At 45.4% G+C, this 24575-nt stretch overlaps 2 protein-coding genes across 6 annotated transcripts in view; both read left to right on the top strand.

Annotated features, from left to right (window-relative positions):
* Positions 1–296: 296 nt before the first annotated feature.
* Positions 297–16939, top strand: LOC115196047 (plakophilin-4). Of its 4 annotated transcripts, none has more exons than XM_029756541.1 (21): positions 297–570; positions 1099–1250; positions 3372–3493; positions 3765–3802; positions 4195–4335; positions 5082–5269; positions 5499–6063; positions 8594–8773; positions 9009–9237; positions 9822–9954; positions 10778–10991; positions 11388–11571; positions 11807–11924; positions 12141–12335; positions 13163–13336; positions 13597–13747; positions 13858–14135; positions 14303–14423; positions 14624–14755; positions 14892–14965; positions 15817–16939. In XM_029756541.1, the coding sequence occupies exons 2-21, from the start codon at positions 1116–1118 to the stop codon at positions 16090–16092; spliced, it is 3648 nt and encodes a 1215-aa protein (XP_029612401.1). In that variant the 5' UTR covers positions 297–570; positions 1099–1115; the 3' UTR covers positions 16093–16939. The 4 variants fall into 4 exon arrangements, with proteins under 4 accessions (XP_029612401.1, XP_029612402.1, XP_029612399.1 ...); XM_029756542.1 differs by having other exon boundaries at positions 4192–4329; XM_029756539.1 differs by having other exon boundaries at positions 4192–4335; positions 15820–16939.
* Positions 16940–17028: 89 nt separating this feature from the next.
* LOC115196049 (protein TANC1-like) overlaps positions 17029–24575 on the top strand; it is a 32042-nt gene continuing 24495 nt past the window's right edge. Inside the window, exons 1-5 of one of the 2 annotated variants that reach the window (XM_029756544.1) lie at positions 17029–17182; positions 17700–17782; positions 20471–20581; positions 21058–21276; positions 23838–23930. In XM_029756544.1, the coding sequence (XP_029612404.1) occupies positions 17722–17782; positions 20471–20581; positions 21058–21276; positions 23838–23930 (484 nt within the window). In that variant the 5' untranslated portion in view covers positions 17029–17182; positions 17700–17721. The remainder of the gene's footprint in view (positions 17183–17699; positions 17783–20470; positions 20582–21057; positions 21277–23837; positions 23931–24575) is intronic. The other variant, XM_029756545.1, reaches the window with a different exon arrangement.

Below are 24575 nucleotides of genomic sequence, written 5' to 3'. Positions count from 1 at the left end.
GAACAGTATAAAACTATCACATAGCTTCGTACAGATTATAGAACAGAAATAATACGCAATCAAATTCATTCTATTCATATGGCTCATTACATTACAACAATAAAATATGATAGCATATTCATTTCATTCAATATATATTTGGCAAAAACACCACCACTTTAAATGTCTTATATCTGTTGATTAAACTATTATTTTGTAAGGTGAAAACAGTGTGTTGTATTTCCTATGGCCCCAGCGAATTACCATATAAATACCTCCGTGTACAAACCGCATGGTGACGTCACATCTATCCTGAATCGTGGGTGGGTGCCACAGAAGTCAATTGCACCGTAGCTGGGTAGATTTTGGACAGCCAAGGCAGATACATAAATAAGAATATTGACATTCGCCAATGCATGGAATATTGCTTGAATAATTTGTAACGGATAAACTAGTAATGTAGTCTTCGCGACACTGTTTGCAAAATGAAGCTGTCGCGGTCGTATGGAAAATGGATTCCTGACGGACGTATACCCTGAGCAGTACATCAGCAACATCTGGCGGCTAAGGAATCGCACTAGCTCGTGCCTGGTAAGTAAGCAGCTGTTGCAGAATTGTAAATACATGATTCCTATCATTTTAACCTAGGTAGAGTCGGATGATTCACCTTCTCAATATCCATATGCGCAGTGTACATTTTCTCTTGCGTGTTCACACTTCAAACACGGCGATTTTGTTTGTTACAATGTATCTATCATGGGGTTTATAGCTTCAGTGTATCGTCATACTATCATGCATTGACCTCACAGTCCATTTACATTGAACTGGCTGCACCAATGCCCTGATGTAATGCAGCAGCATCTTGCATTGGGAGAGCTGACATACCATTGACAGTGGCTGTAGTAATTGTATTGCTATTGTACACAGGCTTCGGGTTGAAGTGCTGTGCAGTGCTTCTCAGCCTGTCACACTGGTGGAAGTGCATGCATGCATTGCCAATAGGTAGCAAAATGACATGGCAAGCAATTGGGCCTCCCATGCACTGCAGTCCTTATTTGGGTTTTAGTGCTGGACAGTAACATATTGTCTGTGTAATGTGTACTGGGCATGTCTCCTCAGGGCAGAGAGGGTGGAGGATGCCATCCCCGGAGCAGCGGGCAGCGGAGATGGGGGAGGAGGGGGAAGGGTCTCTGCCGGCCAGAGAGGGACCGAGCGGGCACAGCCAAGCAGACACCAGCACCAACAACCTACTGGCCTCGGTCAAAGAACAGGTATGAATAGCTCCCTCCTTTGCTCCTCTCGTGCTCTCGCAGTAGGAATGTGTCGCATTCCCTCCCGATCTCTCTCTCTCTCTCTCTCTCTCTCTCTCTCTCTCTCTCTCTCTGTCTCTCTCCCCCCCATCTAGTTCTATGAGTCTATGTCCCTTCCCTTCTGCTGTTATATTATGCATTTAGAGATGCTAGAATGTACAAGGAGATAACCTCCATTGATCAAGCAGTGTTTTCTGAGACTGTCGCACAATCAGAATTGTGGGAAAGCAGAGTGTTTACAGATGAAGGATTTACAGATGCACAGTGTAGGCTCACAGTGTAGGCTCACAGTGTAGAGGCTCACAGTGTAGGCTCACAGTGTAGGCTCACAGAGCCTCACTGTTCTGTCCTCCTGAGTGCTAGTACAGAAATGAGTGATGACTAATGTGACAGTCACAGTATTCCAGACGTTTAATCAAACCCGTCATAAAACTGTAAATGAATGCATTATCTTTTTCATTTTTTGTCTCATTCTGAAAACTGGAAGTGTCTTCCTGATGAGATTTGATCGATTTTCTTGTATCTTTTAGTTCAAAAAAAATAATTGATTCATTTATTTGTTGTTGTTGCGTACACTGTATTGCTGCATGAACGTGGCAGTGCCGTTTTGATGTATTTCGACACCTAAGGCTTTAGGCTAAGTGTTTTCTAATGGGTTTCTCTCTTGAATTCTGTCAGATTTTGTAAAGAGTCAGCAGAAGTGTGCGGGGGTCAGCGAGCTGCAGTAGTATGATGAGCCACAGTCATAATCTGTGCAAAATCAGCGTTTTTCATACTGAATAGCAATAGGAGTCCATCGGATGCTGTAGCAAACAGTATGCTGAATGAGCAATTAGCCATTCGGAAATTGGCAAACCCAGTAAGATGTTTGAAAAATCAGTGGATGCCATGTTAGTGCCATAAGTCCCAGGAGAACAAGACGTTCTAGTAAGAATGAAGTCTTGATGGTTTTCTTGTTGTTGTCATGGAATGTGTGATACCAGTATGTCGGATGAACACTTGTGCCCCGCTGGTTTAGTTTTCCGGGAATGGTCCATCTCTCATCTCTATCCTAATCTAGATCTGGAGGTAGAGTTAAAGCACCAGGCCAGCCAGGCTGGTTCAATCCAGTTACGTCACCCACCCTGCTGCCCTGCGCGTATTTCACTGAGCTCCCTAATGCGCTGCAAACTGTTGAAGTTAGACAGCTGTCAGGGAGTGTGTGTGTGTGTTTATGTTTTTTTTTCCCCCTTGTATTTACTGTGTGTCTGTTTGCTTGTGTGATGTGCTTGGTTGAGCCCAGTAATTCTCTGGTGAGAGTGTGTGTGTGCGTGCGTGTTGCACTCACTCACTCTGTCTTTGGCTGAATTTCCTGTGGGTTTGCAGGATTCCAGTGTGTTGCAGAAGTCGTCTGGTTCTCTCTGGTGTGTGAACATCGGACAGGATCTGAGCTTCCGGGGTCGACGCCACTCACTAGACAGAGACACTTTGTCTTTGTGACCCCGTGACAATGGGCGGTCAGTCAGTGACCCCCTCCAGTTCGCCACTCAGCCGGTACAGTACTAGACACAACCTGGCACTGCTTGGCGTGGGAGGAGGGATCATTGGCAGGACCCCATCCTGATAAGAACCCATCCTGTTCAAGCTGGTGGCTGGCTGCCACTGTGCCACTGATTGTTTCCATTAGATGATGCTTAGTCATTTAGCGTTTAGTCTCACCTCGTGGCCTATGAAGTCTGCCTAGTCTATATACACATTTTTAGACATTTGTAGCCCTGAAGGGTTTTTAATTGACTTCTTATAATAATGTTGACTTGTAACAGACACATGAAGAAACACCCGTCCCTGTTCAGCGTGAAATCTGACTGATGAATCCGGGTAGCTCTGACCTTAATGCCACAAAGCCTCTTTTGTTGACTTATTCATTTGGACCATAGATATTTTACAGGTCAAACGTTAAAATGCTCTAAAATCGACGCAGAGTGAGCATGCCAAAGGCTGTGTACCTTGGTTATTGTTATAGCAATGGAAGCTGTTGTCAGTGAAAGAAAGTGTCATTCGGCGAGTGTGATTCTACCGTTTGTCCCTTCCGTGTTGCCGTAGGAGCTCCAGTTTGAGCGTCTGACCCGGGAGCTGGAGGAGGAGCGTCAGATCGTCGCCAGTCAACTGGAGAGGTGCATGCTGGGAGCTGAGTCGCCTGGCGATGATGATGATGCCAGTAGCAGGTACACACACAGAGCACTGACCCTGTTTCTCAGCATGTCACCAACATTGGAGCTACTGATGAGTAGCTACAGTAATGCCTTTATCCAGGCTCACTGAACGCACAACATGCAACACACGCACACGCACACACACACGCACACACACACACACAAATACAAACACAGGATCAAATGGTAAACTGTCATGAGAGCTAGATCAACATCTCCTCTCCATGCCTGTCCTGCCCCACCCCCTTCCCTCCATTATTTTACTACCTTCTCTTCTTTACAGTGACTCATCAGAGAAGTCCTTTGCTTGGAGATCCACAGGTACAGCTTCTCCCATATTAAAATCACATTGATCGCTATTGAATTCCTATTGTCTAGACACCCATAGGGTTTGCCCAATGGAAGTACAAGGGCATGTAGCGAGTCCCATCATAAACTGCTTTTGATGTAAGTTACATTTATACCACAGGAGGCTGCCGAGGGGAGAATGGCTCATAATAAGGGCTGGAATTGAGCAAATGAAATGGCATCAAACACATGGAAACCATGGAAACCATGTGTTTGATGTATTTGATCCCATTCCACTTATTCTGCTCCAGTCATTACCACGTTCTCCCCGGTTAAGGTGCCACCAACCTCCTGTGATTTTAAACAATCTCGATAGCGATCACAGGACACAGGTTGACATGACGCCATCTTGTTTTTCTCAGTAGATGTGTCTGATACGGGAGAGCACCGGGCCGCTGTAATGGACAGCTCTCACCAGTCACCCTCCCGTCTCTTCCGAGCTGATCAGGGTCACGGGTCACTCTACCTCCCTGAAGTGGAGAGGGCATCCCTGCATGACAGTGAGGGTCTGTTACTTCCTGCATCCTCTTTTTCATCTGCCTTCTTCTTCATTTTTTTTTCACAGTTTAGATTTAGCTTGGAGAATATAGAGTGTTTAGGGCTAGATGGAATTATTTGAATTTTTTTTAACTCGCAGGAATGATGACATCAAAAAGGGAGGGGAAAAGGTTTGAAAGTCAAACGGCAGAAATGCTTTGAAATAAAAAAAAAACTGAAACTTCTTTGAAATGAAAAGTAGGTGTGGAATAACATCAAAGTATACCAGGTACTGCGACACAACATGCAGTATATAACGTAGCAGTGGTTTACTAATGAAATATTAAGGCAACATCTACAACTAATGTAACAACACCTTTAATTTGGCCATAAAATGAACAATAAACAGTATATCATCCGAAGCGGGCGCGTTCCGTAACTTAGTGACAGTATTTCTTTCAATGGGCACTAGTCTTTTACATACCTTGGGATTCTGTATTGATTATGAATGTATCGATTGCATAAATGCTCATTCACTGTGTAGCCTAGCTCTGAAATAGACCTAAAGACCAACAAGGCAAACCATCATTCAAACATCATTCTGTCCTCTGCTTCCTCCCTCCCTCCCTCCCTCCCTCCCTCCCTCCCTCCCTCCCTCCCTCCCTCCCTCCCGCCCTCCCTCCCATCTTTCTCCTCTCCTCTCCTGCATCCCCCTCTCCTCTCCTCCCTTTCCCCCCTCCTCTCTTTCTCCTCTCCCCTCGCCTCCCTCTCACAGGATCTGTGGCCCATATGACGTCGTATGCAGACAGTGGCTACCAGGACAGCAGTATGAGTTACTACAGTGTGAGCAGAGAGAACGTGGTTCTGTCAGAGCCCAGACACGTGCTGTCAGGCAGCGGCCCCAGGGGAAGCCCCAGTCACGGCGGCAGGAGCTCCCGGGCAGAGGGACAGGCCTCCGCACCGGTAGCCAATATACACTAACCCACCTCTACTGTGAAGAGACAGACAACCTATTTATATGCCCACATATTCATATGATATAACCTTTTTAAATGCCTGCCCATTTATATAATATCTTAGTTAACCTACACAAACTGTATACAACTCAAAGTTTAAGATGACCATATGTATCAAGTGCCTTGTCCATATGTCTCTCCCACTCACCCTGCTTCCTGCATCCCTCCTATCCTAGGTCTCAGCGTCAGGGCGGGTGATGAGGAGGATGGGCTCCCTCTCCTCCCGGGGCCAGTCTCCTGTGTGTGGTGTGGGGGGCGCCGTGTCCCCGTCCCGGGTCTCTCTCCGCACCTCCCAGGGCGGCAGCGCCTACGGCTCACCCATCCTCACCGAGCCCAAACCCCTGGCCAGCATCTTCCCCGGCACCACCATGCCCCCCTCCTCCCTGCCCGGTCCAGGCACCACCCCCTCCTTCCAGCGCGCCACCTCTCCTTACTCCCCCACCCACCAGAGGAACGGCGACTCTCCCCTCCGGACCAGCCCCCTTCCTGGGAGCGCCAGTCATGCCACCTCACCTCAACAGGCGATGGGTAGTGTCTCCGGGCGCCTGGGGTCTACACTGTCTCTGGTGGAGGGTAGGGGGCTGTCTGGCTCTCCTCTGAGGTCCTGTATGACGGCTGTGCCCCAGCACTACGGCTCCACACTGCCCCGCCAGGGGGCTCAGGCTCTCCCCTACATACATGACGCCTACGGGCTCTACGAGAGGACCGCCCTGCCTCTGTCACGGCCTGACAGCCTCACTGGTTAGTCATACAGCAGGACTCTGCCTCGAAATGCACACACGTTCATGCATACACACACACACACACACACACACACACACACACACACACACACACATGCACTTTAAGCTGGAATCCTTAATTAAAACAATAACAAACAAAGCGGTCACACAGCTGTGTTTTGGTAAAAAAGCTGAGGGATGGGCCTGGATAAATTGAACCACCCTCAAATTCAAAGCTATGTATGCAAGGACTGACCATCCATCAACATAATAATAATAATAATAATAATAATAATAATAATAATAATAATAATAATAATAATAATAATAATAATAATAATAATAATAATAATAATTTCAACCATGTTTTAAGGCAATACAGCAGGGATCATCACCTAGATTCAGCCGCAGGAGGATTGTTTTTGAGGGGATGGTCAGAGGGCCGGAAACATAATTGCAAATCATTTGTAGAATGCAAATTGACCGCAAGAAGCCCAAACAGATATAATATTTGACCAAAACATCATAATTTCACACCTTGCTTACATTTGTATACGATCACATGTACAGTATCTCTTTTATGTGTGGGAATACTTAGGAACATATTTCAAATAAAATCCTCTGCAGGCTGCTAGTTGGGGAACAGGGTAAAACGGTACCAGTCTCGATTCTTATACACACGCGGAGAACTTGTCTTTCTGAATCGATTTACCTTTGTAGAGATCCATTGGTTTCTGTGTGAAAGGGGTTATATTAACTAAATACTAGAGCTGTGGTGTGGCGACAGAGAGATGTGTTTTGTCCTTTATCCTGATCCATCCTGCAGCGCATCATATCACTGAGCCTACCCTACTGACCCACATAGCCCTGTTTTTCTAAATCCCTTGTTCGGAGGTTAACCATAGGGCTCTGGGCAAAAGTAGTGCACTATATAGGCAATAGGGTGCCATTTGAGGCGTAGCCAGAGCCATTCAGAGCACTGCTCTGCTGTGTGTGTGGGGGGGGGGGGGGGGGGGGGGGTTGTTTGGTAAATGACAAAGCAGCATGGATTGGTTCCCATCTATTTTACGGGGCCAAAAGAAAGGAGCCTGTTGGCAAAGTAAATCAAGTGCGCCCTGGAGAACCATAAAGCATAGCTTTTTACAGCTCGTTACACTGAAGCAGCGGGATGCAGGGGATTCTTGTTGGCCGTATGCCTATACTGCACAGTACATCTCAATAGGTTGAGCTTTCAAAACAGGTTGCACCATCCAAGATGCACTCTAGCGTTGGTGTGGTCACTTCAACCAGCATTGTATTTGGGACAAATCATTCGCTAAACCTCCTAATGAATAATGGGGCATTTGAGCACGTTGAGGAGACTAAACTGATTGGTGTAACCCTGGATTGTAAACTGTCATGGTCAAAACATATTGACGCAACCGTAGCTAAGATGGGGAGAGGTCTGTCCGTGAGAAAGCGCTGCGCGGTCTTCTCGACATCACAATCAACTTCACAAGTCCTACAGGCCATAGTTTCATCACACCTGGACTACTGCCCAGATATATGGTCAAGTGCTGCAAAGAAGGACATAGGCAAATTACAGTTGGCCCAGAACAGAGCAGCACGGCTGGCCCCTAAAATGCACATGCGTGTCAATCTCTCCTGGCTCAAACTAGAGGAGAGATTGTTTGCATCACTGCTTGTCTTTGTGAGAGGTATTGACGTGTTGAAAGCACCGAACCGTCTGTTCAAACAGCTCGGACACCCACACATACCCCACAAGACATGCCACCAGGGGTCTCTTCACAGTCCCCAAGTCCAGAACAGACTCTGGGGAAACACACTAGATAGAACCATGAGGACATGGAACTCTCTTTCACATCAGGTAGCCTGACCGCGTTGTGCTGTGAGCTGTTGTTTTGTCTGATTTTACTGCTAGCCTGAGTTACCTGATGTGAAATTGTTCCATGTAGTCATGGTTCTATTTAGTACCGTGTGTTTCCACAGAGTCTGTTCTGGACTTGGGGACTGTGAAGAGACACACACACACACACACAAGCATACACACTCTACACACACACACACGTTGTAATGTTGTGTTATTGTGGATTTTATATTGTAATTTGTAATATTACAGTAATAATATAAGAATGTCTTGTGTGTTGTATTGATTTATTTAGTGATGTAGGCTGCTGTTGTTTTGTTGTGATGTAACTGTTCTAACCCTGTTCGGACCCCAGGAAGAGTAGCTGCTGCCTTGGTAGTAGCTAATGGGGATCCTAATAAATACTAAACCACTTACATCAACCTGAACCATGAACATAGATCTACTTTCCCACTGTACAGCAGCCTATAATTAACCATTCACAACCAACATACGACACAACTGATTACAGATTGTAATATTATTTAAGATTGATTTAAGGTTGATTTTAGGGTTGATGAAGAAATTCACCCCCATTTCTCCACCTTCCATCACCAACAACATTGTCCTCAAAGCCCATCTTCACAGCTGACAGTGTAAATAATGTCATTACTATTAATGTTCCCCTGCTGTGTGTGTCCAGGCCTGCACAGCTCCTACGCCACTCACCACAGCCCACTGGACCAGGATATGAGGATGGCCATGTCTCCTGACTGCCACGTCACGCCTGTCTACGACGACAGAGCCTTCCAAAGCCCCCTGTATCACAGCCCCACCCACGCCCACCATGGATCACACAGCGCTATCTACAGGACACTCACGGGTACTGCAACACACTACCAGCAGACACAACTACACATGGCTGGGACCATTGGGACCAGAGACATGCAGTGTGTAATGACTAGTTTGTAATCTACAGTCAACCAGATATTCATATGTGGGCTATCTTTTCTAAGACATATGGCGACGCAGTTATACGGACTCAAAGTAGAGGTGTGTGTGTGTGTGTGTGTGTAGGCTACGGCTCATCCTGAATATATCTGTCTTTGTATTCCCAGGTGCGGAGAACCTTCAGCGGACCCTCCAGAGGACCACAAGCCATTGCAGCACCCTGGCGTACCAAAGAAGCAGCTATGGGCTGAACACCGCAGGGTCATACGCAGACCCCTACAGGGTCTCCCAGCAGGGACAGGGGCCCAATGAGATCTCTTTCTCCAGGCACTCTGGTCTGGTCGACAGGGCTGCCACAAGGTCCCCCTCCATAGACAGTATACAAAAGGATCCTAGGTACAAATACACAACGCACCATCACACACACACACACACACGTCGAGCCACGTGATGATTACATCCAGACATGTTATTGATGAATTCCAATCAAATGACGTGTCATTGATATTGGACGCGATAGATTGAAAATTGCTTTTAGACTCACTTTCTCTCCCTTTATCTCTCTCCTACTATCTCTTTCTCTCCCTCTCCCCTTATCTCTCTCCTACTATCTCTTTCTCTCCCTCTCCCCTTATCTCTCTCCTACTATCTCTTTCTCTCCCTCTCCCCTTATCTCTCTCCTACTATCTCTTTCTCTCCCTCTCCCCTTATCTCTCTCCTACTATCTCTTTCTCTCCCTCTCCCCTTATCTCTCTCCTACTATCTCTTTCTCTCCCTCTCCCCTTATCTCTCTCCTACTATCTCTTTCTCTCCCTCTCCCCTTATCTCTCTCCTACTATCTCTTTCTCTCCCTCGCCCCTTATCTCTCTCCTACTATCTCTTTCTCTCCCTCTCCCCTTATCTCTCTCCTACTATCTCTTTCTCTCCCTCGCCCCTTATCTCTCTCCCTCCCACTCGCTCTCCCTCCCCACCCTCTGTAGGGAGTTTGCATGGCGTGACCCTGATCTCCCTGAGGTGATCCACATGCTGCAGCATCACTTCCCCTCTGTCCAGGCCAACGCTGCAGCCTACCTCCAGCACCTGTGTTACGGAGACAACCGCATCAAAGTGGAGGTAACAGGATGCTCGTCTGTCCCTGTCTGTTTCCTAACCTCTCAGCTGACGTGTGTGTGATCAAACAGACTATATGGGGATGGGAAGTCCTTCCCTAGAGAGGATTTGAAAGCACAAACGCACAACCCTTTTCTGCAGTCAAATGACCAAATCGCACTCTAGTGGTGTCATGGGTGGAATGTCATTCATATTTTTTGCAATTTCATAATTAAAAAAAATATATTTTTTTATTTTCAGAAAATGTCAAACGGTTTTGTTATATTTCAGTCTTCTGTGATGTGTATATAAAGTGTAATATTGGGATGCAAACTCAAAATGTAATATAGTTCAACTGTATATCTGACATGGTTGATTCTTTGTTTAAGCCTATAACCATGTCTGTGAGGTTTCTACTTCTGTTTCAAAGTAGACTGGTTAAAGACTACCAAGAATCACTCTGTGTGACCCTGATTTAGCCCACTGCAGTAAAAGGTGAATTAATATAAAGGATAGTCCTAAAAACATGAATATAAACTGGGTGGTTTGAGCTCTGAATGCATACCACGGGTATGACCAAAAAAATGGTTTACTGTTCTAATTACATTGGTAACCAGTTTATAATAGCAATAAGGCACCTCGGTTGTTTGTGGTATATTTCCAATATACCACGGCTAAGGGCTATATCCAGGCTCTCTGCGTTGTGTCGTGCTAGGGAACAGCCCTTAGGCGCGGTAAAATGGCCATAAACCACACCCCCTCGAGCATTATTGCTTAAGTAACTGTGTTATTATAATACCTTTTTTGTCAGCTCCAGGTGTGTGTGACCTTGACCCTCTTCTAACAGGTGTGTCACCTGGGAGGTATCCAGCACCTGGTGGACCTGCTGGACCACAAAACTGTGGAGGTGCAGAAGAGTTCCTGCGGAGCCCTGAGGAACCTGGTTTATGGCAAGGCTACAGACGACAACAAGGTGGCCCTGAGGAACTCTGGTGGCGTTCCCGCTCTGCTCAGACTGCTGAGGAAGACCACCGACAACGAAGTCAGGGAGCTGGTCACTGGTATGTTTCTCTGCCTCACTGTCTGTCTCTGTCTTTTTTGTTGTTGCTGTCTGCCTGTATTTATGACTCTAGACCAGGGGTATTCAACTCTTACCCTACGAAGTCCGGAGCCTGCTGGTTTTCTGTTCTACCTGTTGATTAATTGTACCCACTTGGTGTCCCAGGTCTAAATCAGTCCCTGATTAGAGGGGCACAATGAAAAAAAACCGTACTGGCTGGAACTGGCTTTGAGGTCCAGAGTTGAGTTTAAGAGGTCTACATTCCTGCTTGCTGATACAGTATTTCTTGCCTATCTCTGCATTATCAAGTGAGGGATGACTGGATACAACCTTATGGCCACACCTCGGCACGTGTCCTCTGCTCACTACATCCGTGCCTATCCCCCTTTACCACTAGGGGTGCTGTGGAACCTGTCGTCGTGCGACGCGGTCAAGATGACCATCATCAGGGACGCTCTGAGCACCCTGACCAACACTGTGGTCATCCCCCACTCCGGCTGGAGCAGCAGCAACTACCGAGAGGAGACCAAGCTCAAGTTCCACTCCTCTCTCCTGCTGCGCAACACCACCGGCTGCCTCAGGTGAGGAGTGAGGAAGTCATCCCTGTAAGAACAGATGACTGTACATCGCTTTGGATTAAAGCGTCTGCTAAATGGCTTCTCTCTCTCTCTGTGTGTGTGTGTGTGTGTGTGTGTGTGTGTGTGTGTGTGTGTGTGTGTGTGTGTATGTATGTGTGTGTGTGTGTGTGTGTGTGTGTACCTTAATGTATCGTATAAGTGGATGCATTGTTCACCTTTCTACTGTGTTTTGCTACAGAAACCTGAGTTCAGCAGGAGAGGAGGCCAGGGGTCAGCTGAGGTGTTGTGAGGGGCTGGTGGATTCACTTTTCTATGTCCTCAAGGCCTGCGTCAGCACCTCTGACTTCGACAGCAAGGTGGGCTTGCTATAAGAGTAGTACATTTAGGCTCGTCCAGAAACAACGACATGCACCTCATCCGCCTGAACCCCCTCTACTTTACCCAGAACTAGACCAGTCCTCTTTACTCAGTATCTGCCCCTCGATCTCTGCTATCCCAACTTGAAGTTCCTGATCTTACCCCTTTTGTGTGTATTGTGCGCGTCACTGAAATGCTTCCCCCTCCTCTCCCAGATTGTGGAGAACTGTGTGTGTACTCTGAGGAACCTGTCCTACCGTCTGGAGATAGAGATGCCCTCGTCTCGCCTGCTGGGGACTCAGGAACTGGATGCCCTGCTGGGCTACGGGTCCCCCAGTAAGGACCTAGACTACCTCTGCTGGGGCAAGAAGAGGAGGAAGAAGAAGAAGAGGGGCTGGCTGGATGATAAGGTGTGTATAGTAGGGGTTATCTGCTTTCCTTGGCTAAGTCACACTCCGACACCTATGATAAAGGCGCCTGGAAATGTGTTAGAATTAACACAGAACATTAGCTAAGATACACTATGTACACTAAGTATTTGGACACCTGCTCGTTGAACATCTCATTCCAAAATCATGGGCATTAATATGGAGTTGGTCCCCCCCATTGCTGCTATAACAGCCTCCACTCTTCTGGGAAGGCTTTCCACTAGATGTTGGAACATTGCTGTGGGGATTTGCTTCCATTCAGCCATGAGCATTAGTGAGGTTGGGCACAAATGTTTGGTGATTAGGCCTGGCTCGCAGTAGGCTTTCCAATTCATCACAAAGGTGTTTGATGGGGTTGAGGTCAGGACTCTGTGCAGGCCAGTCAAGTTCTTCCACACTGATCTCGACAAACCATTTCTGTATTGACCTCGCTTCATGTACGGGGCCATTGTCATGCTGAAACAGGAAAGGGCCTTCCCCAAACTGTTGCCATAAAGTTGGAAGCACAGAATCGTCTACAATGACGTTGTATGTTGTAGCGTTAAGATTTCCCTTCACTGGAACTAAGGGGCCTAGTCCGAACCATGAAAAACAGCCCCAGACCACTATTCCGGCTCTTTGCATTGCGCATGGTGATCTTAGGCTTGTGTGCGGCTGCTCGGCCATGGGAGACCCATTTCATGAAGCTCCAGAGGCAGTTTGGAACTCGGTAGAGGACAACGTTTCTTCCATTCCGTGGTGTTTCTCCTTCAGGATTTGATGAGAACTGACTGCCTATATCCCGCTCATGCTCTTCATTATGCTTTCAGTGGGACGGCGTGGGACCCATCCCGGGGTTTGGTAAGCCTCCGCGGGGGGCAGAGATGCTGTGGCACCCGGCCGTGGTGAAGCCCTACCTCAGCCTGCTGGCAGAGAGCTCCAACCCTGCCACCCTGGAGGGCTCCGCCGGATCCCTTCAGAACCTCTCCGCTGGAAACTGGAAGGTGTACCGCTTTTTGTTTCATTGTAACCTTTTGTTTATACAGTTTAGTCTCATTAAGATATCTCATTGCTTCTCATTGAGAAAATCGATTTCGCAAGAGACCATCAACCCACACCTGACGCTCATGTCTGTTATGAATCGCTTTACACTGTTTATCTGGTGTTACTGAATGATAATGCTACTGTAATAACATCATTGGACTTCCTGGGTAGATAAAGGTTAAATAAAAATACGATAGAAATCATAATACCCTGTGTGCAGTTTGCGGCCTACATCCGTGCAGCGGTGCGCAAGGAGAAGGGGCTTCCTATCCTGGTGGAGCTGCTGAGGATGGACAACGACAGGGTGGTCTGCTCTGTGGCCACCGCCCTGAGGAACATGGCCCTGGACAGCAGGAACAAGGAGCTTATAGGTCAGACACACACACACACACACACACACACACACACACACACAGAAACGCTCTCTCTTTCTCACACACACACTTGTAAGTCCTTCATGCCCCCCCGTCTCCCCTCTCAGGAAAGTATGCGATGCGGGACCTGGTGAACCGTCTCCCCGGGGGAAACCCCTCCCTGCTGTCCGACGAGACGGTGGCGTCTGTCTGCTGCACGCTCCACGAAGTCACCAGCAGGAACATGGAGAACGCCAAGGCCCTGGCGGACACGGGGGGCATCGAAAAGCTGGTGGACATCAGTAAGGGCAGGGGGAAGGGGTATTCTATGAAGGTGGTGAAGGCTGCTGCTCAGGTCCTCAACACGCTGTGGCAGTACAGGGACCTGCGCACCCTCTACAAACAGGTCAGATCACTGCGTCTTCGCAAGTCAATGGTTTTTGGTATAATCGCTTAACTAATATCAAAAGTTAGAGACTTGGCTCCATTTTACCTCTGATAAAATACCTTCATATCCAGTTTTGCAGAGGTAAAATATCACTGTCCTGAGAGTTGCGATTATCTCCGTTGTAGGACGGATGGCACCACGGTCATTTCATCACTCCCGTGTCCACTCTGGAGAGAGACAGGTACAGGTCTCAACCAACCCTGCCTACGAGCACCTTACAGATGTCCCCCGTGCCCCGCCAATCAGGTGAGAGCACTCAACGATCATGTTCAAACTACTCATCAGCACGCACCACAATGGATGTTCACTCCGGGTCTGGTCCCTCTCGAGGTTTGTTCCCTGCCACTATGCTTCCGCTTGCTCTTTGAGGTCTAGGCCCGGGTTACTGTCAAGCACCAGTGGTTTCTGAATCTAATGTTGATTGAATGAATGAAATGTGTTCTCAGGTGGTAGTGCAACGTCCTCTCCTGCCATGTTAGGGATCAGAAGACACAGCTCGAACTACCAGAGGGCTCAGTCATCTATGCAACTCGATACATATTATGGAGACAACAGTTTACATAAAAACCAGTACACAGGTAAGCCATGAAGGTCTTTTTTTATTCGCCAGTACATTTTCCGTTGTACATTTTTTAAATATATTTTGAATGTTTCATACACGCATCTGAGTTAACAATGCCTCATGCTTGTATTCTCTTTGTTTTTCACTTTCAGGGTCAGAAAAGCAAACACCGTATTTTATCGGGTCCTATTCCTCACCATCAAGAGAGGACTATCCTAGGTCCCAGGTAAGACAAGAGTATGTTGTGGTTCTGGTGTCTTTAAAGGTCCAATGCAACCATTTTTATCTCAATATCAAATCATTTCTGCGTAACAATCAAGCACCTTACTGTGATTGTTTTCAATTAAATGTGTCAAAAATAAACAACAATAGCTTCTTAACAAGAATTTAGCTAGGCCTGTCTGAAAGTGGTCTGAGTGGGGGAAACTAGCTATTTTTGGCAGAGAGGTTTAATTGGAACCCTCTTTCTTATTGGTCAATTAACTAATTTACCACCTGGTGACATACCGGGCACTCCAAATCTCCATCCCACCCAAACAGGTTGAAACTTCAGGTGTTCATTTCAAACAGCTCTTACACTAAAAGGGCATTATCCTCATTTTTTTTACATTTCACAGTATTATTCCAAACTCATAGTGTGGAAATGTATATAAAGCACAGGAAAATCTCAATTCTGACTGCACTGGGCTTTTAAATTCTCTTTCAGTTACCTAAAATAAGATTACACAACCCTATTGTCCTTTTATTGGGTGTAGTGGTGCCCACAGAGTCCGCATACAGCCTTTCTTGTGTTCGACGGATTAAATGTATCTTAAAAGTTTGGTCTTTCATTGTGTTCAGTGGTGTAGTGGAGTTTACATTTTTCTATTTTGGAAGAGGGTTTACCCACCTTTTCTAGAAAAATGCATTGAAAGTATAGGACTACGGACTGCGATCAGAGATTACCAACCCATTTTTATTTTTTTACCACTACAGCACTGGTTGTGTGTAATTGTCCCTCCACTCTCATGTAGGACCCATGTTTGTTGTCTTGAAGGGATTGAGTTCGTCTTAAGAATTTGTCTTTTGTTTTACGAGCAGGAAGATGTGTTCTACTCCGACGAGCCGGACAGGAATACTTACAACAACTACAGAATGTATCTGTCATCGCCGCAAGGTTACGGGGAGGAGGAGCCTGGGCCTTACCAGGACGAGCCAGAGAACCTGACCTCCACAGAACGATACAACACCTCCCAATCTAACAGACTGAAATCCAATACCAACACCACTAACTACGTGGACTTCTGCTCCACCACGAGGAGGCCTTCTCAGAAGGCTAACCAGTACACTGGATCCCCTGACTCCTGGGTGTAGGGTTGGAGAAACCATGGAGAAACCATGGACTGACTCATCAGTCTGCTTGTGCGTGTGTGAGATAGAAAGAGAAATGTGAGAGACAGAAATAACATGTGTGTGTGGTTCCAGTGGGGAAGAACTTGTTGTTTTCTGGAGTGGTGTAATGTCAGCCAAAGAACGTGTTCTATTACAGGATAGTTTGTTCTAGTTTTTCTCAGCAGTTAGAAAGGTCTGTTCGCTTTATGATGAGGTTGGTTGGATACGAGCCAATCATCCGCTTGGTTGGAAATGTGGAGAATGGAGAGTGCTGAAGAATTGTTGCGTAACAATAAACATTAAAGGGATAGTTTACTCAAAATAGAAATGAACCTGATGTTCAATATGTTAGCTGTAATTGATGAACTAAGACAGTTATGGATATAGTAAAGGCAGCAAATATCTCAAAACTAGCTTGGTGAATCAACTACGGCCAAAAGGAAAATAATGTGAATTTGTATTTTGAGTAAAAGAAATTATTTCCATGTTGGCCAAATATATATCATGAAGTCATATCTGTGAAATGTCAAATAGTATTTGTACAGAGAAATAAAAAATGCTAAGCTGTGTTGTTACAGAACATTACTGTATTCAATGTGTAGACTGTGTATGTATGATATGATGTCTAGTGAATTTTTTTATGATTTATTTAAGTGTGTGAATTTCCGACCCCCCCCCCCAAACGCCCTGCTGTATGTTGTCCAACACTGGCGAAGATGTGTCATGTGTCAAATGGAAGTGTATGAAGATTAAAAAAGAGCATATCATAACACTAAAAAACGAGTTGTGAAAATGAGGCTTTGTTAAATAAATCAACTGTGGAATGGAATTGCAGGTGTTGGAGGTTTAATTTATTTATTTTATTTTGTCATCCAAGCGTTGTTCACTTCGAGGGCGCGCGCACCCGGCTCCCAGAAAGCGCACGACGGAGAGCCTTTCATCAGCAACTCCCAACTTCGAGGATGGATCACATCTCCGCTCATGCAATGAACATTCCTATAGCTATGGAGGGAAATGCGTTGTTTTGAAGAAACGTCGACGAACTTAACTTGACTCTTCTTTTTTTTAACAGGTATATTTTGCTTGTACTGTTAAATGTGTGGTTGTCGGCTGTTTTGTGAGCCAACTTCTAGATGCGTGAAGTATCAGGGGTATGACAAACCGTTACATTGTTTAACGTTACAGTTTACATAATCGTTAATGTGCCGCGTCAAAGTTGTTGCAACAAAATGTTTTTTTACTGTGTCGTGTGTAAATTAATTCGTAAGTAAATAACGTTATTTGAAATAAACGGATTTCAGCATGTGCCTCGCAGTTGTTTTCAAGTCAAATGTTCTGCTATTCACCTTTGCTAATCTGGAATCCATTTCACATTGAGCTGCATCCATTCATTTTGACCATTCTCCACATTTCCCTTTGCCAGGTTTCATTCCAGACCACTGTGCCTGATGAGGATACGTTAGGGCTCATCATAACCCATATCTTCCCATGACTAGCGTTGCCTCATTTAGGAGTATATGGTCATGCTACTACAATAGCACTTTTTTTTGCAGAGGGAATAATATATTTGTATTGACTATCTTTCACAGAACTCCCTGTAATCAGTTGAACATGTTCAAAGCAGTATTTGGGAGGAATAGGAAAGAAGAGAAGAGGAGCAGGAGGGATCCAGGTAGGAAAGAGAACAACACCATGAACAACACTGCGCCCATTACAGTTCGGGACAGGTTACTAGACACCTTTTCACTCACTATAATAGTGTCACGTGATTTTGTTGATAAAAGGGTGGGTTGACCTTTTTGCCGATCGGGAACTGATGGATTTCTGGAGCCTCTGTTGTATCAGTCTCGGAGCAGAAATCGTTTCTGGCGAAGTGAAACCAATCCTTGACATTAGTAGCACTCGCCCTAATTGAAGACGGTAGCTACCGGGCTGCTCCGAATTTTCTGTCCCCGGGTGTTTGAGTATAGAGCCATTTCAATTAGCCTAATTAAGCAGCGAATGCTACGTCCCACTGCTGTAAGTTCCTCTCAGACCTAAAGTGTGTCACGACAAGTTGGAGTGGGTTAAACAAACAGCCCTGACCCACAAAAAGAAGATACTGAAATGATCAATAAGTTTTTTGGGGTCATGAGGGATGTACACTGACTATACAGAATTAGTAAGAACACCTGCTCTTTCCATGTCACAGACTGACCAGGTGCATCCAGGTGGAATCTATGTACCCTTATTGGTGTCACTTGTTAAATCCACTTCAAATCAGTGTAGATGAAAGGGAGGAGACAGGTCAAAGAAGTGTTTTTAAGCCTTGAGCCAATTGAGGCATGGATTATCTATGTGTGCCATTCAAAGGGGCAAACAAAATATTTAAATGCCTTTGAACAGGGTATGCTAGTAGATGCCAGGCGCAACTGTTTGTGTCAAGAACTGCAACGCAGCTGGGTTTTTCACGCTCAACGGTTTCCCGTGTGTATCAAGAATGGTCCACCACCCAAAGGACATCGAGCCGACTTGACACAACTGTGGGAAGCATAGGAGTCAAAATGGGCCAGGGCTTTCAACACCTTGCAGAGTCCATGCCCTGATGAATTGAGGCTGTTCTGAGGGGGGGGGTTTATAACTACAGTATATAGCTTTTTCTTACTAGTTCTAAATCATTTTAGTCAACCCTCTTTATTTTGGTAGGCTATAATCTATTATTCAGATTGATGCTGGGCCTCGTGTGCTTCCGCTGTGGGGTCGTGCTTCTTTCCAGTAGTTATGTAGCTACTAGTTAGTTCCATTCTGTGAGGTAACAACAAGGGCGTTGTCAGTTTCTCGTAACGTGAGTGTTCACCCCTAGAGAAGTCTGGGGGAAATCAGAAGGCACTCTAGATATATGGGTACAAAGTCAGCATATTGCACATGAAATATTGAATGCATCTAATGTCGACGAGCTACAGAACTCAGAGAACTGTGTCAGTCTCATCTACCATGAAATCTACCATTAATGCCTCTAGGTCCATAGATTTAGTCCAAAAGGTGGACTGCCATGCTAGTAATGGCATGTACATTTTCAATCATTTTCGTTGTTGGACATATAAGGCTGTAAAATCACCAGGAAATCATCTCAAAGTGATTTTAACGTAGGAAACCTGTTCCCTAGTATTCCCACGCATAAATAGAGACACGTGTGATCGTATCCCAATATAATCAAGGTTTGAAATGATTCTTTTTTGTGTCTAATACTACAGTATATCTGTTTGGGATTATTGCGGTCAATTTGTAGTGTACAAATTATTCATAACTATGTTCCGGCCGGCCCAACCATCCGCTCAAGGAAAAATTGGCCCGCGGCTGAATGTAATTGGCGACCCCTGGTCTAAGCAAGCCTATGGGTATACGTCGTGTGAAGCTGACTGGAGATTGGATTAAAAGCCTTGAGAGAGAAAGTTGTTCCCTGACTACATGATGAGCAGCATATGTTTCCCATAAGGCTGTGGCCTGGAGCCTCGCTCAGAGGCGTCAGAGAAGGAGAATGGAAACTTTGCAGCACGATTAGGGGCCCTGAATTTATAACTAATTATAATCAAGTTATAGCAACTCCCTACCTAGTAATGTTGGTTTTGTCCATAACCTGTAAGTTCTGCTTTTTAAGGCTGTGTATCCTTGCAGATTGTCTGTTCAAATGCATTATATAATGTAGATGACCATCTGTCTCTCTTGTCTTCCACAGGAATGAGGTTACTGTATAAACCATGCTAAATTGCAATGGACTGCTTTAATGCCATTTTGTTGTAGCGTTACATACTACTCCAGCCCCCGTTAGTACTGCGTTATTATTGCACTCTATGCATCAGATGTAGCCAGTAACTGCAATGCACACACACGTCATTAGCATCATTGCAACTGTGCAGTGATTACATTTAGCATAGAGAGGAGACAAAAGCAGAACACACTTTCCTCAAAGACCTGAGCTGCCAGTAGGCAGTCCGCTCTTCAAAGGGCCACTACTAGACTTCAACAATAGATCCAGTCTCTTAATACAAGGGGATGTGGTCCAGTTATTATTGCTCCAAAACATGTATTTGACGGTCCTGTTTAAAGGGATAACCTACCCCCTAGAAATAAAAATCATAAAACTCCTGTCAATTTGGTGAAAGCCTATGTTCTATCTGTAAGTAAAACTACTTTTTTCTCTCCATGATTTAACTTCTAAGTGGTCCATCTGTGAAATCAGGAAATGGTGTCGGAACGAGTCAGAGCTATATGGTTCTCCTCATTGGAGATAGAGGATAACACACTATCACATTTAATAACACTTTTTTTGTGCTCAATCTAAACAGTGTACCAAATGATTCAACTCAGTTTCTCTTTCAAGTACCATCCCACAATGCGCCCTGTCTCTGGGAAAGGTGGGAAAGGGCCAGTGTTGCCATAGCAACATCCTCTGCACTCACTCTAGTCAGAGATGAACTGCAGGTTGAACTCGGTGAGATAGACTCCTAAATTGTTAGTGCAGTTGGTTTAGCCACATTTTACAGATAGCTAGCTACTTCACATGCTGATATTGACTTTGGTATCATTGTGTGTAGATACGTTTGCTACTTAGCTAGCTAAATAGCCAGCCAGCCCAGATAGCATTGCATTGTGGGTTTTGTAGTCGACTTGAGGTGCAACAGATTTCCAGTACGATTTTCACATGTTGCTACCAACCTTGTTCTAACGACAAAATGAAACATTTGTTCACAAAAAAATATTTTTTCACAAATTAGTGTTATTTAACAGTGTTAATCATAGGAATTAGTGGTTTGGGGTGGATTATCCTTTTACGTTTCCAGATACACCTTTTGATAGGCCCTGTTATTGATTACAGTTGAATTTGTTCTCTCTCTCTCTCTCTTTTCTTTTCCGACCCCTTTTAATCTCTCTCACCTTTCCCACTATATCTCCCTCTCCTCTCGCTAGCGGTAGTCACTGATTACCACAGCCACAGTATCCAACGAAGGGGTGCTGGTGCTTGGGTGACCCACTACCAGGAGCCTAGCCGTGCCCACCACCCCCACCCCTCAAGGGGCAGGCCGAGGGGGAAGCTGACTAAGGGGGAGTCCATCTCCCTGCCTTCCTCGCCCCTGGTCCATCGCCAGTCCTACATAATGCCCTCACATATGGGCATCAAGTCCCCAGGTACTGTAACAGCCATCCACCAGGCTTTTGTTCTTCTAATGAACACACATATACAGTTGAAGTGGGAAGTTTACATACACCTTGGCCAAATACATTTAAACTCAGTTTTTCACAATTCCTGACATTTAATCCTAGTAAGAATTCCCTGCCTTGGGTCAGTTAGGATCACCACTTTATTTTAAGAATGTGAAATGTCAGAATAATAGTAGAGAGAATGATTTCTTTCAGCTTTTATTTATTTCATCACATTCCCAGTGGGTCAGAAGTTTACATACACTCAATTAGTATTTGGTAGCTTTGCCTTTAAATTGTTTAACTTGGGTCAAACGTTTCGGGTAGCCTTCCACAAGCTTCCCACAATAAGTTGGGTGAATTTTGGCCCATTCCTCCTGATAGAGCCAGTTGTAACTGAGTCATATTTGTAGGCCTCCTTGCTCGCACACGCTTTTTCAGTTCTGCCCACACATTTTCTATGGGTTTCAGATCAGGGCTTTAAGATGGCCACTCCTCCAATACCTTGACTTTGTTGTCCTTAAGCCGTTTTGCCACAACTTTGGAAGTATGCTTGGTGTCATTGTCCATTTGGAAGACCCATTTGCGACCAAGCTTTAACTTCCTGACAGATGTCTTGAGATGTTGCTTCAATATATCCAACACATTTTTCTGTCTCATGATGCCATCTATTTTGTGAAGTGCACCAGTCCCTCCTGCAGCAAAGCACCCCCACAATATGATGCTGCCACCCCCATGCTTCACGGTTGGGATGGGTTTCTTGGGATGGTGTCCAAACATAACGATGGTCATTATGACCAAACAGTTCTATTTTTGTTTCATCAGACCAGAGGACATTTCTCCAAAAAGTACGATCTTTGTCCCCATGTGCAGTTGCAAACCATAGTCTTTATTTTTTATGGGGGTTTTGGAGCAGTGGCTTCTTCCTTGCTGAGCGACCTTTCAGATTATGTCGATATAGGACTCGTTTTATTGTGGATATAGATACTTTTGTACCTGTTTCCTCCAGCATCTTCACAAGGTCCTTTGCTGTTGTTCTGGGATTGATTTGCACTTTTCGCACCAAAGTACATTCGTTCATCTCTAGGAGACAGAACGCGTCTCCTGCCTGTCAATGTCAATTAGCCTATCAGAAGCTCCTAAAGCCATGACATAATTTTCTGGAATTTTCCAAGCTGTTTAAAGGCACAGTCAACTTAGTGTATGTAAACTTCTGACCCACTGGAATTGTGATACAGTGAATTATAAGTGAAATAATCTGTCTGTAAACAATTGTTGGAAAAATTATTTGTGTCACGCACAAAGCAGATGTCCTAACCGACTTGCCAAAACTATAGTTTGTTAGCAAGAAATTTGTGGAGGGGTTGAAAAACGAGTGTATGTACATTGTATGTGTATGAGTGTATGAAGTGTATGTAAACTTCCGACTTCAACTGTACACACACACACACACACACACACACACACACACACACACACACACACACACACACACACACACACACACAGAGGGAAGGTCATCTTGTTCTCGTTGCTATGTTCGTTGCTAGCCTAGCGACGAGTCCCGCTCGTAGCATATTGATCACATGTGCTGTTCTGTAGGTCCCACGGTTCTGACAGGCTCTTGTGTGCTCTTTGTGGAGATTAGGTTATGATGGCTCTGCCTGGTTTTTAAGCCCAGTGGGTTTATAGCACAGCCAGTACATGCCTAATGATTGATTAAAAGGCTATTCACACAGCTAGCACTTTATTTCCCCTGGGAAATATAGTAGATTATGCTCAAATCTCATTGTCAAATGTACATGCTGTCCAGGAAGCAATACATCAATAACAACAACTCACTGTATCTCCAAGGACTGAATGCTGGGGAAGTTTAGAAAGCATATAGTATGTCATTAGCTTTTTGATTATTTCTACTATGCCTTGATTTGTCAGTGGCAGGCCAGGGTTATGTAGTAACTGGGTTTCTACTCTCTACAGTTCAACCTCTTACTCACTGACCCAGTGCCCAGCCCCCGCTGCGCCGCTTTGGAAAGGAACTGTATGCCTTTTTTTGGAAGATTATGCTTAGACGTCTTCAACGTTTGTGTCTTCGGCATTCTAGCTGAGTAACACTAGGTGGCAGTGCGGTGTGCGTCAAGCTGAAGCTCCGAGTTTACTGTAGTATTGTGGACCTTTACCTCAACACACACAGACACACACACACAGACACACACACACAGACACACACACACACTCATGTTGGCGATTTGAACTGTTATCATCACAGGGATTAGTTTATACTGTACTACATGTATCCAAGCTCATGCTGGCTTCTCCCAACTGGTAGGAGAAATTCAAATTCCCCACTGCAAATCCCATCTGGAAGAGTTGAATTTCTCTCTCTCTCTCTCTCTCTCTCTCTCTCTCTCTCTCTCTCTCTCTCTCTCTCTCTCTCTCTCTCTCTCGTTCTCTCTCTCTCGTTCTCTCTCACTTTGTCCTCCCTTTCTCGTTACCCCCATCTCACTCTCTCTCTCTCTCTCTCTCTCTCTCTGTTGCTCTGACTGAAGGTCCGTACAGGAAGCTGGAGTATGTGGAGAGTCCGTCTTTTCCTGGAGACGCGTTCGTCTTCGCTCTGAACAACAGCAAGACTTCCCAAAGAGGTGAGTGTGAGCGTGTCTGCACAGAGAGTTGTGGATGAGAGACGAGACAACGGGAGGGGAGAGAGAATGATATACGGTACGGTACATTTGGAAAAGGAGGAAGAGAGGTACAGAGGATAAAGAGAGAAGAGAACAAATCTTCCATAGTTTGGTTTAAATGTTAGTTGATTTAGCGCCTGCTGTTATTTTTTCATATGTACAGTATGTGCAATTGTATTTGTGCACGTGGATGCATGTGTCCATGCGCATGTGTTTAATTGACCTGTCAAACCTAAGTTGTGCTGAGGGTAACAGTGTAAATGCCAGCCATCCCCTGCACAGCTGTCTATGTGGAGAGGCTGGGGGCTAGTCCTGAGGCGGAGCAGCCTGTCTCCAGCATCCTCCTGCCCTCTTTGTTGCCAAGCACTGCTCTTCTCCCTCTGCTTCTCATAACCAACGGCGACAGCGTGCTGGTGTGTTTACTGTGTGTTCCAATCATTCCGAACCCCCTTCCTGGAATTTGTCACGCCGAGGTCAGTTGAGAGTTAGATTGATGAAGCTTTCAACATTGTCCGGTTGTTTTAGTTACGAGGTGTTGGTCCTAATAGTACCATGGAGAGCTGAAAGCATAGATTCACTGATTATAGCTTCCTGACCTCAGGTGGG

Source organism: Salmo trutta, chromosome 6 (assembly GCF_901001165.1).
Source record: "Salmo trutta chromosome 6, fSalTru1.1, whole genome shotgun sequence".
NCBI classification, from domain to species: Eukaryota; Metazoa; Chordata; class Actinopteri; order Salmoniformes; family Salmonidae; genus Salmo; species Salmo trutta.
The sequence above is the reverse complement of the archived record's forward strand: the minus strand, read 5'-3'. Positions and strand labels throughout refer to the sequence as shown.